The following is an 18,550-nucleotide window of genomic DNA, read 5'->3' on the forward strand; positions in this document are numbered from 1 at the left end:
TTATATCAAAGTACACTTAGATCAATCTCCATCCGTCTTTTATATCGTGCCTGCACAATCACTGTTTTATCTATTTCCCCAACTCCAGTGTAACACCTCACCGCGGGGACGAGTCATTCTGCTCCAGGAGCTGCAGCCGTGAGGATACGGCCGCGTGTGAGGCGACATCGCACACCCGGGTGTACAACACCGTCTACCTAGAGCTGTCATGCTGGCAGTAGGTATTGTATCGACAGTGGCGCCGGTCTGTGACAGGGAGGCAGAGATGACAGTTCCCGGGCGGGGTCTGTTACAGTCGTGATACATGTAACGGGACATTCTGTAACATTGTTACTGTGTAACAGTTGACTAATGCATAGACACTATGTGCATGCAAGTTCAACGATGTGATATTTGGAATTATATATTGGATATCGATCTTCAAAGTTGATATCGAACATTTGATATACATGTATTGGGATACTAGTTGACATGGAATAAGACATAGTGTTGAAATCAAGCCACAGGAATAGACGTATATATGACATCAAGGAACGTTAATGTGAATTACTGACATGCCCCAATGATGTATGCTAATACGTCTGTGGAGTAAGGAAGTATATACACTGTATCAAGAAACCCGAATGTGGAACGTATATCAATGATTTGAAAAACACGGATGTTGAACATTTATCAATGATATATACTGAAAGAATGAGGAATGATATGGATCACTATTCGGTGATATTTGCTAACACAAGAGTGGAATAAGGACTTATTCCCCATGAGGAATACAGACATGGATCACTGACATTTTAGTGACACAAGAATTGGATAAGGACATATGTCATTGATATATACTAGCAAACAATGGAATAAGGACATAAATCAATACTGTAAATTGGCATTGATGTCGAAGAAGGACATATGTGAGTAATATCAGCTGAATTTAGGATAAGGACATTTATATATTATGATATGAATATTTGAAATAAGGATATCATAAGGACATATCAATAATATAAACTACCGTGGAAGTAGACTAAGGTGACCTACGGACCTGATATGTCAAGAAACATGGATTTCATGTCAATCTTTGTCATGGATAAGGACGAGTAACCTGATATCGATCACACGTCACGTGGTGTGTTCATTGTTATACTGTGTGGTGTGCCAACCTCTCAAAGGTGAGAAGTCTTTATCTGGCATGACGTTCACCTGAGGACAACGCCACCATGCCTAACGTGACGACGTCAGTAACGGCAGACGAAGAGACCACTGCACAGAGGTACCTTCAGGCGATAACACTGGCACTTCTCATCCTGCTTGGTCTGGGTTTGAATCTCATCGTCATCATCACGTACATCTCCAGCAAGCTGCTGCGGCAAAGTAAACACAACGTCTTCATCATGCACCTGATGCTGTGCGACATGGTCTACGTGCTGTGGGTGATGCCGGTGTCTGGGACGGAGGTCTTCTGTCCTGACGGAACGTGCTTCCCTGCGCTACGAGAAGGAATCTTGTGTGAGGTAAACATTTGATTTTCCATCAATGGTCTTTAAATATCGCTGTATTTTACTTCTCTTTTTGTTATTTAAAAAATATTTAATTTTTTTTGTTTTTTTTGGGGTGTTATATATTATTGTTGAAATTGCTGTTTACACTTGCTGCGGGGAGGTGGTGTTAATTCGTGGTTAAAGCGTTCGCTCGTCACGCCGAAGACCTGGGTTCGATTCCCCAGATGGGTACAATGTCTGAAGCCCATTTCTGGTGTCCCCCGCTGTGATATTTTGCTGGGTTATTGCTAAAAGCGGCGTAAAAAGTAAACTCACTCACTACTCTTCTGCTCTTGTAAGGCTGTTATTTTAATCATACTTTTTTAGTCTGAATACTGCGTATTTTGTATAAGAACGCACATGTTTCGGATGAATATATAACGTTTTACTGTATTATGATATCTAGTGTTTTCGCGAAGCGAGTAGTACATGTATATCATTCCTGGTTTCCCCAGTATATCTGCGGGGCCCCTTCCGGAGTTTATGCGACTTACATGAACATTTATGTTGAGCAAGAGCTGTGTTTATATTGTGTATAATGTTGATATCCGTTATCGTCTCCCAGTCATTTGTCACTTTGCTCGTATTATAATTTCAGTCCATCTCAAACTTCTATTATCAGTTTGTGTCACTGTTCCTAACGTTTCTTCCAAGATTGAATATTTAATTTCAATATTCAATCTTGGGAGAGTCCTTCATCTGAAGATTGCCTCATTGGTCAAAGGAAAAGAACGCCAGTGGAAGGTCGCAACCCCCAAAACGCGTCATACCAACCAACATGTGGTACAATGTACATGTTGTTGCCTTGCCTTACTCTCTTAAGGGGATAAATAAGGATTGGTTGGCTCGGAGTTAGTATATTGGGTTTGAGTTCCGATTTGGTATCCATGTTAATCCTTGGCAGTTCGTACGTTTTGTTTTGTACGAGACTCATTTTTCATTTACTCATCAAATAATTTTGCCAAATTTGCCAGGATACGGTGATCGTTAGATCGAATTCCAGATTATGATTTGTGGTTAACAGCACGTGGTAATACCATTGGGATATTTAACAAACTCTCTCCCTCCGTATATTGTCGGGGCGGTAGGGTAGCCTAATGGTTAAAGCGTTGGCTCGTCACGCCGAAGACCCGGGTTCGAATCCCCACATGGGTACAATGTGTGAAGCCCATTTCTGGTGTCCCCCGCCGTGATGTTGCTGGAATATTGCTAAAAGTGGCGTAAAACCAAACTCAGTCAGACAGTCAGTCCGTACATTGTCGCTCCTTAATCGTCTACTATCACCGAACTTAGCCAACCCTCCATCACCTCGAATACGATCATTTCATAACCCATGTAATTACTTCCCATCAACAAATAAACAACGTGGATGTCTGTCTGGGAGCTGTGTGTGTGTGACCTTGACATTGATCACAGACCATATACCGACATATTGTCTCTGCCATGATGCGCAGTGTAGAAAAACATTTCTTTGAGTGCCATTTAGAAATTGGGAAGTACAGTATTGACAAACTTTATGGATAACAGCTTCATTCCTTCTTGACAAAGGTGCAAGTTTCGATACTTCGCACTCACGTAATAAAAGAAGTTGTTATCCATAAAGTTTGTCAATATTGAACTCATGTGCTGATTTTTTAAACAAAAAATTAAGTTATTATTATTTTTTAAACACATCACCCGGACATATTCCCTTTCACTGAGATTAAATAGATAGTTCGATCAATGGACATCGTTACTAAGTAAATACATTGATGCTACGAATCGAATGCAACGTTTCTCTTAAGTTGTGTCACCAATTCTCCCTACCCTTTCATAGTGTCCTACCGTATTAGGCTAGTGCTCATCACACAATTCTTATGCACATGTTTAAGTCAATAATATACACGGTAAGGGTCTGGGTTCACGCGTGCGTCGTACTCATCGATCAATCGATCTGAATAAAAAAAATCAATCATCAATGAGACATTGATATTTTTGTCGACGGAATCAATGTCCACCGGGCGTGACCGGGCGATGACCTCAGTTCGTGAAAAACATTCGGACATTGTATCGGGTTCACTGATTGTTAAAACAACAATAAACAGCTTGTGATGAGTTAATTAATGTGAAAATATTGTGAGACGCAGTGGTGTTGTAAATAATATAGAAGTTGTAAATCCATACCATACGTTGTTAAGTTCTCGATACACATCCAATTACGACCTCTGCTTAAGAGGTATAATAGTATTTCACAATTACGGCATGTGTGGCCTTATAGCTACGTACAAAAAAATAAACGCATAGGTGATTTTGTGAATATTAGACTCATGTAGCTGCGGACAAAAAACAATACAAATATACTATTTCTTTCCAAAACAGTGGCGGTGGGATAGCCTAGTGGTGAAAGCGTTCGCTTGTCACGCCGAAGACCCGGGTTCGATTCCCCACATGGGTACAGTGTGTTAAGCCCATTTCTGGTGTCCCCCGCCGTGATATTGCTGGTATATTGCTAAAAGCGGCGTAAAACCAAAACTCACTCACTCACTTTCCAAAACGTCATCTTTAGGTGATTGGGGGCGCGGTGGGAGAGCTGGCTAAGGCGCCTGGCTAGTGATCCAGCAAGGTTGAGCCCACATGTGACCAGGTGTAAAAACCTTGGAGTCAACTTTCTGTGCAGAGTCTTTCAGTGTTGTCACAACCCCTAGTGTATAGTACACAACCCTGTGCACTTAAAAGAACCCACGAATCTGTTGGTATATGACCAGATGGTGGCCACATGAATACGTGCAAACACCTAGTTGCGGGTACAGCAACGTGCAGTGAACTTGGACAAAGTACTGTGACTATGTGTCCCCGTCCACCCAGCTGTGAATGGGTACCTCGTAAGGATGAGAAAGCCACAATAACTCGGTGCGCCTAGTGGCTGCAAGAGTTGTATACTCCCCAAGGAGTTGAGATTGATAATACGATGTACCGTTGAGATTGATAATACGATGTACCGTTGAGATTGACATCCAATGATCGAGGGGAAAATACCAGCGCCTTGAGCATGCACTCGTTACCTGGATATGTGCGCTGTATAAATATCCTATCCTATAATAATAATTGTAAAAAGCTTCAGCACCAAAACGTGGCAATTTTAACTTTTCCCCTCTTTTAGAAGCGTTTGAAGAAACATTCGCCAAAACGTCACCAAGAAAACATGCAAAGCCAAATGCACGTGCAAATAAGCGGAAGCGCTTGCGGTATCGATCACTGTAAAAAGGTAAGCGTTGTGTATAATTTTTTCATTCGTTTTTGCCTGGAAAAGAAGAAATCATCATGCCACGAGAAGTGCCGCAAGTCGAAACATCGCCACAGGCTGCCTTGAAGCTGGGGAGTCGCAGTCTGCAGTTGCCTGACATTTCAACGTTCATCAACGCCCAAGATCGCCCGAGAAGCGGCCGTCCAAGAGTTACCGCCCAAGGACCGCTATATCCAGGACCGCTACATCCGGGTTGCTCATTTGCGCCACAGCCATGGACACAGGGTGGAAGCGCTTTCCATGCGAAATGTGGAGTTGCCCCAAAAGCAACTCCATTTCACTCGCTGGACAGTGAAAGAAGAACACGTGGCGCAAGAGTAATGTTAAGTTTTCACTCGCATTTTGCATTATTTTGCAAGTAGATCAGGTTTTGCCATTTGGCAGAATGATCTAGAAAGCTACAGATATTTCTGTAATTGCTTGACACCCTCTATATTTATTGCAATTGCGCCTTAAGCGAGGGCACCCTCGTGAGTATCGAAACAAGATCGCGGAATATGATCGTTTCAACAAGAAATATGACATCTTCATCAGCAGACACACCTTTTTTTGGCTGTCAATTCTTAGATATAGTGATTGAAGGTCTTCATTCGCAGTTTAGGTTTTAATGCGTCAGTATTTTTTCAATTATCGTCGAAAAATCAATCTGTACATTTTATATGGAGTTGTTCACGTTTAGCAAACAAACTGTCCATTGCTTTGTGATTTTACTGTCCAGGAGTGGACAGTTTATAGTTTCAGGTCATCAAACGTTATTCTAGAGATATTTGTTGTGAAGAAGAATGTTTGTTACTGCCTACCTGGCGTACTTATTACGATTTTTTATCTTTAAATAAGATTGTACACCCTCATTGCAGTTTGTACCCTGTCTGGGATTTACTGGATGCAAACACATATTAATTTGTTTTTAAAAAAACGACCCGTGAAGATCCGGGGTAGAATAGGTCTTTAGCAACCCATGCGTGTCTGCTGATGAGGATGTCATATTTCGTGTTGAAACGATCATTTTATTTCGACACTCAGGAGGGTGCCCTCGCCTAACGCGCAATTGTAATTTAATAATTGTAAATATAGAGGGTGTCAAGCTATATTACAGAAAGATCTGTAACTTTCTAGATCCGTCTGCCAAATGGCAAAACCTGATATATACTTGCAAAAGTATGTAAATGCGAGGGAAAACTTAACATTACTCCTGCGCCCCGTGTTCTTCTTTCACTGTCCAGCGAGGAAATGGAGTTGCTTTTGGGTCAACTCCACATTTTGCGTGGACAGCGCTTCCACCCTGTGATGGAGACTGCAGAACGCATCCCTGGTTTGAGACGAATATCCGACCCAGGTAGGAATCGAATGCGTGAAGTGGGGATTCGACCAAGAAAGCTAATTGACGCCCCTGTTTTGAGAGACTTCCATCGGCTTGCGGTTGTGTCGTAGAGTCCGGAACTGGAACCTTGGAAACTGGAGGCGAGTCTGGTCCATTGATGAATCACGATTTCCTCTTCACCGTCGACATGGAAGTTAGTTTGTTTACCGTCGGAGAAATCAACGTTTTGCCCCTAATTGCATTCGACAGGTCGATAGATTCGGTGAAGCCAGTGTCATTGTGTGGGGTGGGATCTCTAGCACACAAAGATCTGATTTAGTGATGGTTCAGGGGAATCTGACAACAAATCGGTACATCAACGAAGTCCTTGCACGTCACATGCTTCCGATTATGGACCGACAGAGGGACTTGTTCCAGCATGACAACGCTACTTCACATACAACACGCGTCACGGTCCGCTACCATGTCAATTCTAACGTCAGTGTCTGGCCATTTCCTTCCCGACCACCAGATCTAAACCCGACAGAACACCTATGGAATGAACTCGATCGACGTGTACGTCAACGTCAAGACACGCCTCAGACACTTCCACAACTGGCCATCGCATTGCAGAAAGAGTGGGGAAGAATTTCGCAAGAGTGACTTCGTCGACTTATCCAGTCTGTGCCGGGACGTTGCCGAGCAGTAATTGCTGCCAATGGTGGTCATACAAAGTGGTGACTTTTCACCTTTTACCTTTGAAATTACATGAAATAATTGCTCTTAAACTAACGCAATAAATTCTTCTGAAATGGTTTATGCTTTTCTGTTTTACAGAGTGTACTTCCTGTCCTCTGCTGATAAATTTGGCCTCCATCAAACCAACAATAGTTAATACGTGTAGTTTCATTATTATTTCAACTGTCATTATGAAATATATTTATCAAGTTGTTTTATTGGCAAAACAGTAAAGATATCAGATGTAACTAAATTATCTCCTGCATTAATATCGGTTCATATTTTGAACACACCATGGCTTATGTCCCTTGCATAATGACGTCAACGGTGCCAATTAGTAACGCTCTCACACTTTCTGTTCGAAATAATGATCACTTAACAATTTTCAATGTAACATCCTTTTAGATGTTTGGTAATTTAACCTCAAACATCACCATTTTAGGTGGAAGGAATGTGTACTTTGGTTTTACTCTTTTAAGATGCTGACATTCTCCCTTTGAAGATTTTATATTTTGATTTGAGAAAAATAGTATCTGTCATTCACCGATGAGCAAATGAGCGAGTGAGTGAGTATGGTTTTACGTTTTAGTAATATTCCAGCAATATTATGACGGGGGACGCCAGAAATGGGCTTCACACATTGTACCCATGTTGGGAATCGAACCCAGACTTTCAGCTTGACGAGCAGACGCTTGACCCACAAGGCTACCCCATCGCCCCGATGAACAAATGAAACTCAGTGTGACAGATGACGTGGTGTTCGGGATTCAGGGGAGACGACACGCACGCACGCACGCACGCGCACACACGCATACACACACACACCTTGCAACACAGATACCTGTTTACCTCCCCCCGTGACCAGCCAGGATGCGACTGTTTGTCCTACTGTCGATGGGAGCCGCATGTATCAGGTTGCATATCCTTTACAATGCATCGCCGTTTAAATACTAGTACAACGAAAACAAGCATCTTAATAAGAACAGAAAATCAATGAAACCATTTAAACTACATCCGTGTTTACTTTGGTCTAGTTCCACATTGAATATATAACATCTATACAAATATATCGATCGAAATGTTAGGAAAAATAACGCAAGGTTAATCTGAAAACAGTCTGAAGGTTAACATAACATGAGCAAGTCATGTTTACATTAAATATACTTTTATGGACCATAATTACTTGAACGTATTTCACAACTTAGCGAGGGCGGATGTGTAAGGTACATTAAAGAGGCAAAATCTTTTCTATAATCATAAAAAATTGTCCGTCACAAACACGTGCAGAGGCAAGTCAAATGTTCACATAAAACATGCGAACATGTGGTACGGAATACGAAAGCGTTATCTTGAGACGCACTCTGACACATAAGAGCAGCGCTGTGGTTTCATTTGTATCCTTTTTATTTGCATAAAAGCACATGGTATATGTTTGAGGTGGCTTTCCGTTGTGTGAGATGTGTAATCCCGTGCTAGAAGAGTTCATTGATAGTATCAACTTTAGTGTTAGTTTAGACTGACTGACTGAGTTTGGTTTTACGCCGCTTTTAGCAATATTCCAGCAATATCACGGCGGGGGACACCAGAAATGGGCTTCACCCATTGTACCCATGTGGGGATTCGAACCCGGGTCTTCGGCGTGACGAGCCAACGCTTTAACCACTAGACTACCCCACCGCCCCCTGTTAGTTACAGAAGTAAACCAGAAAGATGAAGGAAGAATTATCAGGGGTCAACCCTACCCATCAGCTTTAGACTCAGATGAAGACCCACGTGACAGTTAACTAATTACGAGATGTTTTTTCTAAGTATTTGCTTAAAATATAAAATATTGATATATTAAAATTTAAAAAAATCAATCTTCTTTGTTTAGGTTAGTTCATTTATTAAAGAACATTTCAGAACTATCTACTCTTTGGTTGGCCATCGTGATATTGTTGGAATATTGCAAAAAGCGGCGTAAAACTAAACTCACTCACTCATTACTCTTTGGTTGACGAAGGTTGAAATGGACTCGATACGTGACAATTATAAGTTTAACAAGAATAAAGCTGTTAGCAATGAATATTTATACCACTATATACATACAATATTTCTGCTGTTATTATACCCCCATATGGGTACAATGTGTGAAGCCCATTTCTGGTGTCCCCCGCCGTGATGTTGCTGGAATATTGCTAAAAGCAGCGTAAAACCATACTCACTCACTCACTGTTATTATACAATTATTATTATGAATAGTATGCTCCCTTTTCACCCGTTGAAATCGGTGACGTTTTGACGAAAGCACCAGACTTATTGGCTTTACTTAAGGAAGACTTCGACCGCCTCCGTGGTGTAGTGGTTAGAGTGTCCGCCCGGAGAGCGGAAGGTCGCGGGTTCGATCCCCGACCGCGTCATACCAAAATATGGTACTTGTTGGTCCCTGCCTGGCGCTCGGCATTAATGGGTACAACAAGGACTGGTCGGCTCAGAGTCAGTATAATGTGTCTGAGTGGGGTATTCATGCTTCACTGCGGCATGGTATCTCAGTGGGCTAGCACTATAAAACTTGCTTCAGTCTGGGCTAGTACAAGCAGCCGCACATACACATACACACGCATGCACGTCGTCATATGAGCGAAATATTCTCAAGCACGACGTTAAACCCAATTTCACCTCACTTCACCTAAGGAAGACTTCCCTTTGTTATTGATGGCACCCGACACAAACACGCGCAAAGGCATGTCAATTATCCATCTAAAACAACAGCTAATACGGTAATTGCAACATACAGTAGCATCTTGTTCACAGGTCTAATGATGTCCACTACATCGGTCGTGTCCCTCTTGTTGCTAGGTGACGGGCTTCCTGTCCGTGTTCCAGTGTACACTAGCCAGCCTGACGCTGGCCACCATCGCTGTCGACCGCTACGTCGCTGTTCTCCACCCCATGCGCTACATCACCGACTTCACCAAGGCAAGGTGTTTAGGTAAGTGTATACACTGTCACCATTACTGTGGAGAATATACCCGCGAAGATCCGGGTTAGAATTGTTCTTCAGCAGCCGGTGTTTGTCGGGTGGTCAGGGTCACTGACTTGGTCGATACATGTCAACGTATCCCAGTTGTCTTGATCGATGCTCATGCTGTTGATCACTGGATTTTCTGGTCCAGACTCGAGTATGTACATACCGTCGTCATACAGCTGGAATATTACTGAGTCCGGCGTTAAACTACAAACAAAATGAAATCCGAGTTAATCAGCTGAGCGGTTCCCATTGCTTGTTTCGAGCAACGAGATTGAGTATTGGCTGGCCACAGTGAGTGACATGACTGACTATGTCATCGTATCCGACGGTGTGGCTCGTTGCACATTATATAACGCACCAGTCTGACTACACTTACTATCTCGAATGTTGGTAGAAAGGCTAGATACACTGGGCAAAACAAGAAACGCAACAAAGTAAAATCAAGGTAAGTTTATGTTGAATTCAAAAGCGATTTACTCAATACATATTGAATGAACAAATATATGATTTCACAGGAATATAACTACATGTATTCTGAGCCACGCGGAGTAATTCCAAGCTTCTCGAACGTTGGCGCCCGCTACAGCATCATCTCAAAGTCAGTATCACGTATGCCCCCCCTCCAGCAGCAATGACATGTCTGCATCTCCTGGGCATAGACAGTATCAGTGTCCTTATTATACGCTGTGGAATCCTTCCCCATTCTTCATCCAATGCTTGGCGTAGCTGTTCAAGTGTCTGAGGTTGAGATCGTCGTAATCGTACACGTCTATCGAGCTGGTCCCATAAATGTTCGATAGGGTTGAGATCGGGTGATTTTGAGGGCCACGGGAGCATGTTTACGTTGTTGTTGGCAAGAACATTCATTTTAGCACGTGCAATGTGTGGTCGTGCGTTGTCCTGTTAGAATATCTCACGTCGGACGTCGATTGAAGGAAAAAGATGGCGTTGAAGAATTTCGTCACGATAACGAAGTGCAGTTAAATTTCCCTGTATATTGACGAGATTTGTCCTCCCATTAGCGGATATGGCTCCTCACATCATGACACCTCCTCCCACGAATCTGTCATTCTCAAGAACGCAGGGACGACTGTAACGTTCATTTCACCTCCTGTATACCTGTATTCTTCATCATGACGAAACAGCTTGAAACGCGACTCGTCACTGAACCAAATTCTCCTCCAGTGTACGAAGGTTCAAGGTCAAACGTTTTGACTCCATCGCAGTCGTGCACGACGATGGTGGTGCCCTATAGGTCCTGTAAATGGCCTCATCGGTATGATACCATGGAGTCTTAGACGATTCCTGATGGTCAGTGCCGACGCTCTACGGAGTCCAGGAATGTTTTGAGCTGTGTACGCTGCAGTGACAGTTCGATTCCGCAGATGGGGTATCCTGATGAAGCGGTCCAGAGCAGGAGTTGTCACCCTTGGTCTGCCACTTCTCGGTCGGTCACTTGTCGAATTATAGCGTCTGTAACGCTGCCAAAGTCTTGAAATCGTACTTTTATGGACATTCAGGAGTCCGGCTACTAATGACTTTGTTTCTCCGGCCTCTAAACGTCCACTGGCTCTATTCCGAGCATCTTCACTCAATCTTGGCATGTTGGCGTATTTCCGAATAAATGTGTACATTGTGGCACGGGACTGCCACATTTTAATAGCCACACATATCAACCACAAGAAACCACGAACACTTTCACGAGCACCATGCTTTCAGATTTTTCTTTACACATATCAAGACACTATTTTTTCCAGATGCTGTATTTTGGCGAAAAATACGCAACTGTTGTGTTTTTGTGTTAGAAATCATTGTTGAGACAACAGGTAAACCTATCCATAACATTAATATCGATTTCATAAAAACGTTGTATAAAAAATGTCTTTTAAATATCACACATGGGCGTTGCGTTTCTTTTTTTGTGCAGTGTATTTTAGGGATGATGAGTTCTCAATTCATATATATTAGTAATATATTTAAAAGGGATTTGGATCATTATGATCCATAAAATATCTCACCTTTACCATTACGTACCAGCTTCTAACATGCAATTCAAACAGTTAATTAAAACAATATTCACTCATTAACTCGCAATGTCAAATATTTGGATTTTTCATGTTAAACTTTGTCATTTCTTCTTTCCTGAAAAATCTGATAAAGAATTAGGAGATATAGATATATAGGATCATGTAATTCTCATCTCTGAATACTACCTTTTGTATACTTCAAACCAAAGCTGTGGCAATCCCATTGTCTCAACCATTTTTTCATTAAGGTCTGTTAACCATCTGCTGGCTGTGGGCGAGCCTGACCGCCCTGCCGCCATTGTTGCCGACGAAGACCGCACACTACTACTTCGAGCCTGGCACCAAGCACTGTTCCCCCTCCTTCAGGTCCAGCTGCTGGTACTTCTGGTACGCCATCGTCATGGGCTACGGCATCCCGCTTCCTACAATGGCGTTCTGCTACTTCAAAGTGTCCAGGACCCTACGTGCTCACAAGATGAAGATCTTTGCTGCTTCAGTAGTTCGCCCGACGTCGGTGAAAGAACGCGAGGAGGTGACCGGCGTTAAGGAGATATCGTTGTGTCCAAACACTGCTATAACCAACGCTGTTACTGTCAATGACGGTGGCACACCATACAACGACACAGGCATCTACGGTAAACACAAGCCATTGCCCGCAAAGAGGTCACACATACGCAGCGTAGACAAACAGATCGCAAAACGAGGTAAATCTTTCAAATTATCAAAGAAGAAAATACTATATTTCTTAAGATTGGAAAATAATCGGTTTAAAAAATGTTCATAATTCCTGGTTCTAAACAGCATGTGCATGTGCGTGTGCGTTTGGTGGAGAGAGAGGGGAGCTAGAGGGACAGAGAGAAAAAGGGGAGAGAGAAAGCATGTGAATAACATTAGGTGTGCGTGCGTGCATATGTGTGTGTGTGTGCGATACTATTCCGCATCTTAACGTACATACCCCACTCACAGTAGTCATGGAGACAATTAAGCCTTGCACTATCTCCGCAATGCCCCGTGTCCGCCAGGGGAACAACAAGTACCATCTTATTACGTGTTTTGACATGGGGATCGAACCACGGACTTCTCACTATTCAGGCAGATGTCCAGTAACTAAGTAGGGTTTTACGCCGCTTATGGAAATATAACAGCAGTATCATCAGAAATCAACTTCACGCCTTGTTCTAATGTTGGGAATCGACATGGGCCTATATTTTCGAAGCTCTCTTAGCGCTAAGATAGTCGTAAGTTAATGTTAATGTATGGCACTTACGACTATCTTAGCGCTGAGAGCGCTTCGAAAATCTAGGCCCTAGATCTTCGGAAAGATGTGCAAACACTGTTTCCTCTGGACTACTTCTAGGTTACCTTGTTAGTCAGTCATGTCTCATGTAATCAAAAGAGTCGCCGTAGTGGAGCTGTGATAAGGCTTGTGTACGTCGTCCATTAAATCACTCATTTAAGACACATTCACTCACTCACTCAGAGCTGCTGTAACCGTATTTCCTTATCCGTGCATCTTCCAATATAACATTTCACTACTTGTGAACCATCTCGTAAGAAAGGTCTTCACATGTGCGCTTTAGAGTTTAACGATCGAAAACAATATCCGTGTTTTCGTTAGGACCCATATCTTTCGGTCAACAGCTACCATTTTTCCTTATTCAGAAACAGAAATCAAAAGCTATACGTATTTAGAAGTAAGCGGTGAAGAAAGACATTAGTACGTAGATTTGTGATAAAATACATTTATCTGTAGCCACTCTGACACACAGAATTGCGCTATCAACTCTACAGCGCACGTTTGCATATCCAACGGGTTAGCAATTGAGTTTAGATTTACGACGCTAAAACAAAATAGCAATATTCTAGCAATATCACGGCGGGGGGACTCCAGAAATCGGCTTCACACATTGTACCCATGTGGGAAATCGAACACAGGTCCTCTGCGTCATGAGCGAAAGATTTAACCACTGGGCTACCCCACTGCCCGTTTTTCAGGGACATATATATATATATAAACGTATGTGAATAATGACACGATGTAGATGCGGCTACTGCAGCTGACAATTTCCATTATTGCAGGTGCGCTGCTGATCACCGCCTACTTCTTGTGCTGGGGCCCATACGCCGTCACCCACGCCTGTCCCGTGCACGTGAACACGTCACTGTGGGTGGACGTGGGCGCCATGTGGCTCGTCTACTCCCTCACTGTCATCAACCCCCCTCATCTACGTCTTCAACAACAGAAATTTCAGGATGGAGCTCAAAAAGATGTTTATAAAATGCCCCAGGTGTTGATTTACAAAATACGTTGTCATGAACAACACAGGCAGACTGCGTCAGCGTGGAACAGCTGAGACGAGGTTCAGGCACATGGTGTCTGGAACACATCAAACACACTGGAGCTCAGGCAAATGTCTCTGGAGCTCAGAACAATGTATCTTTAGTTCAGGCAAAAGGGGCTCAGGAAGGTGAGTCTGTAATTTAGGCAAACATGTCTTGAGCTCAGGCACATGAGTCTGGAACTCAAGTTCCAGACGCAGAAATGTTGGTGTATTCCCTCAGGAAGCGAAAGTGCTGAAGACAGAAATATCTTTACATGCCAGCAAATATGCTGTATCAATGAAGACAATTTGACACTGCAACGAAATAAATGCACTGAAAGAATAAAAAGGTTGAATCTGTAGAGGTTGTCTTTATAGAGAAGATCCCAGTAACTATTGTATACTCATGGAAACGAATAAGGGAACACCTTAAAGTACAAGTGTTCCCTTATTCCTTTCCAGGTTTCTTCACAAGCTTTTATTGCACTGTGGGTGGAATTCTGGAGAGATAAATTGCTATTATATCTGAATTCTGCGTTCTTTACTACCCCTCAGCTATTAGCTTCCAGTGCTTCTTTCAATAATATTGCAGTCATGAGCGAAAGAAGATCTTTGCTGAGCTGGAGATAGACACACTCCGGCACAGCGATGACTTAACATAACATCACTGCCACAGGCTAATTTGCATATCACGTGACCGGACTTTTCTCTTGTTTGTAATCAAACGCGCATATTCATAATAAGAAGAGGCTGGACTCACAAAAGCTTTTCGGCGCTCTCTTCATAATGTTTTACATTGTTACATATATATTCTTCCACAACTGCGACAGTAAGGTCTATGACAGTACATATTTAAATATCAAACTGGCTGCATCGTTTGCTCTCTATCAGCTTCGATGACAGCACGTGGAGCCGTATAACCTATGTAAACAAAGGATCGCTACGCAAATCGAAATAGTGTTACATGTTTTAGGATATTTTCTCAATGAAACTAAACCATTCTATGAAAGATGTTTAATTAGTTGTGTAGACTCGTCAAAAATAAAAGAGTTGAGAAATATGTAAATTATATTGAATGGACGGTGCAAGATGTGACGAATCGTCACATTTTTCTGGCCTGTGGCAGAGATACTATGCTGGCTTGCCGCATGGAACTCTGGGTAGGAGAGTGGGAGATAGAAGCAACATTTGGTGAGGGTGACGTCACTTCCGAAACGAAGCTATAACACGAATGGTAATTGATGATGAGGCTAGGAGGTTGTTCGTCGCTGCTTGTCTCTGGTCGAGTCTCCGTGCATACAGCACATGAATTACGTGTCACACACCAAAACGTTTTCATTTAAAATACTTTAACGGTTTTTACAGTGCTAAGTTAATGCTCCACATCAGATTCAGAGCATCACGGATAGATGTGTCAGCTATTATCAATGATATAATTACATGTACATGTTAGGAGGGATTATTTCAATGTGTCGCTTCAGTTATTTTATACCAATACTATGAAAGTAGTTTGGGGTCGAGACAAGTAGCTATTTTATGACTTTTCTATGTTCATTTTCAAATACATCAACAGGTTAAGTACTTTCAGCAGTAACCGCCAGCTCTAATGCAACACAGAATAATTATCGCGTGTAGATCCAGCGATGCCGATGAGCACTTTGGGAATAGCACCGTCCTAACTGAGCAGTGAGGGGATCGTGTGACGTTTTCATGTGATACACAGGAAGCAGTAAACTGATATTACGGCGCAGTTTACTCAGTCCGTGATGGATCATAAACCTCGGGGGATGTAGACAGACTCAACTGCTCTGCAAATACAGCATTAGGTTCATGACGTCCGGTGTGGGCGTGGCCCGTCCTGGAGACATGGATAAACATGTACAGATCGATATATCATCTATCGTGAGGGATAATCATGTCAAATATCGGATCGATATAGTATGTCAAATATCAGGTTGATCTGAAATATCCGATAGATATATCATGTGGAATATCAGATCTTCATTATTTCCACATTAAGCAGACACTGTTAGGAAACAGGAGAACGGCGTTAAACCCAACTCCCTCACTTAGTAACTTGACGCTGTGACCCCAAACATAGCATCTCGTTAATCAGGAAAGAGCGTACCTTGTGAAATTGTACGAATTAACAAATGACGTGATTGATAAAATATTGGTCACGACATCTATACAAACCAACGTTCCAAGCGATAAAGGTCCGGATGAACAGAATCCGGACTAACGGGGTTCGAACTGAGAAGGTTTAGTGAGTGAGTTGGGATTTACGCAGCTTTTAGCAATATTCCAGCAACATCACGGCGGGGGACACCAGAAATGCGCTTCTCACACTGTACCAATGTGGGGAATCGAACCGGGTCTTCAGCGTGACGAGCGAACGCTTTAACCACTAGGCTACCCCACCGCCCGAGAAGGTTTAGCCTCGTGTTACTCTGATAGGTCAACTCCAACACACAGTTTAGCTTGATATTCTGTTTAATACAAATACTTACATTGTGAGCCTTGTATTCCATGCTGTGGTTGGATTATATCAAACGTGTTGAGATGAAAAACCAGCAAATAATGATCCAGCTATGAATTACAAATATGTCCCCCAAATACATTTTACATCTTGTCAACAACCACGTCACTTAATGTAACGTTAGTCTTTGACAGTCAGTCTTCAAATTCTGACTGTGGTTTATGGTGGAAGATGTCAAAGTGAAATCTTTTCACATCGAATAACTTAAAGCCCATTAAGAGCAGTTCAGTTAGAATGCATATTGTGGAGAGATTCATCAAAAGAGATGCAGATCTTAACCTTTTATCGGTCTTCTTGAAACCAGTGATCAATGGACGGTACTAACAAACTGAGGATTATTAACAGGAATCTGGGAATCGAACTGAATCAAATGATTTCCTGCCATGTCTACTGAGGGGCTTCGGTCCACTTGGTCATTGTGCCCGTCGAGCTTAGTACATGATATTTTATGTCCAGCGACGACTTAGTGTCAAAACAGATTTTGTCGCATTGAAAACAATCCACGGGCTGACAGATATATGGAGATATGGAAGTGCGGGTTAATGAGGGTCCGCTCTATGCAATGTGGTTGACAGTGATCACGGTTCCCTGCACTTCCTTCTGTAGCCAACCTTGAACGTTGTCTTGTACACGAACTTCTGCACGATTCTGAATAACAAAACAAAATGGCTTTGGGAAGCTCTCACCTAAAATACAATCAAACCCCGCTAATCCAGACTGTGCCTTTCCAAGAAGTTTGTCTTGGTTTGTGTATTAAAGAATATTGATATATACTAAATGTTGACGTTCCAACATGTTGCCCAGAAAAGAGGGTTTCCGAATAATAGGAGTTTTATTTTAACCACAATTTTTGACGAAAAAATGTACCCAGAAAAAACACAAAGCACAGGCAAACTGAAAACCTACCAAAAAGCTGCCCTTTCGGTTTGCTGTAGTTTGTGTTTGATTTAGCAAAGAGACGTTTGAAATTACAATGTTCTAATGCAGCCATTTTTTCTATCACGAAGTCATACTGACTGACTGAACCGTTCATACCCCTATCCAAATTCAATTATCTTTGGTACCAGCTGCCTTACCTGTACGACGTACACGTGTCCCAGTCGAACCTGCCGCACGGAACAGTGTAGGCCTCTCTCGCTGACTGCCGCACACCACGCTTCAGACTCTGCATGTACGTCACAATAGGGCAGTGTCTGTGGAGGGAACGAGAAAAGAACAAGTCACAGTAGGGCAGTGTCTGTGGAGAGAACAGTGAAAGAACTCGACATTATATGTCAGTGTCTGTAGAGAGAACTGTGACAGAACTCGACATTATTGGGCAGTGTCTGAGGCGGGGCAAAACATGATTGTCACTATAGGGCAGTGTCTGAGGCAGGGGGAAAATATGACTGTCAATATAGGGCAGTGTCTGAGGCAGGGGGAAACAACTGTCACTATAGGGCAGTGTCTGAGGCAGGGGGAAAATATGACTGTCAATATAGGGCAGTGTCTGAGGCAGGAGGAAACAACTGTCACTATAGGACAGTGTCTGATGCAGGGGGAAACAACTGTCACTATAGGGCAGTGTCTGAGGCAGGGGGAAACAACTGTCACTATAGGGCAGTGTCTGAGGCAGGGGGAAAATATGACTGTCTCTATAGGGCAGTGTCTGAGGCAGGGGGAAACAACTGTCACTATAGGGCAGTGTCTGAGGCAGGGGCAAATATGACTGTCTCTATAGGGCAGTGTCTGAGGCAGGGGGAAACAACTGTCACCATAGGGCAGTGTCTGAGGCAGGGGGAAAATATGACTGTCACT

At 42.7% G+C, this 18,550-nt stretch overlaps 1 protein-coding gene and 1 long non-coding RNA gene across 2 annotated transcripts; one reads left to right on the forward strand and one right to left on the reverse strand.

Moving 5' to 3' along the window:
- The first annotated feature begins 1,150 nt into the window (after positions 1–1,150).
- Positions 1,151–14,576, forward strand: LOC124268931 (probable G-protein coupled receptor 21). The gene is made up of 4 exons (XM_046703959.1): positions 1,151–1,508; positions 9,695–9,827; positions 12,142–12,597; positions 13,973–14,576. The coding sequence occupies exons 1-4, from the start codon at positions 1,215–1,217 to the stop codon at positions 14,245–14,247; spliced, it is 1,158 nt and encodes a 385-aa protein (XP_046559915.1). The 5' UTR covers positions 1,151–1,214; the 3' UTR covers positions 14,248–14,576.
- A 2,113-nt stretch (positions 14,577–16,689) lies between these two features.
- Positions 16,690–17,944, reverse strand: LOC124268932. The gene is made up of 2 exons (XR_006896376.1): positions 17,830–17,944; positions 16,690–17,401 (listed from the first exon to the last, which is right to left on the reverse strand). It is a non-coding gene; the product is annotated as an uncharacterized LOC124268932 (long non-coding RNA).
- Positions 17,945–18,550: the final 606 nt, after the last annotated feature.

Source organism: Haliotis rubra, unplaced genomic scaffold, assembly GCF_003918875.1.
Source record: "Haliotis rubra isolate DU_JTF1 unplaced genomic scaffold, ASM391887v1 Scf1404, whole genome shotgun sequence".
Lineage (NCBI taxonomy): Eukaryota > Metazoa > Mollusca > Gastropoda > Lepetellida > Haliotidae > Haliotis > Haliotis rubra.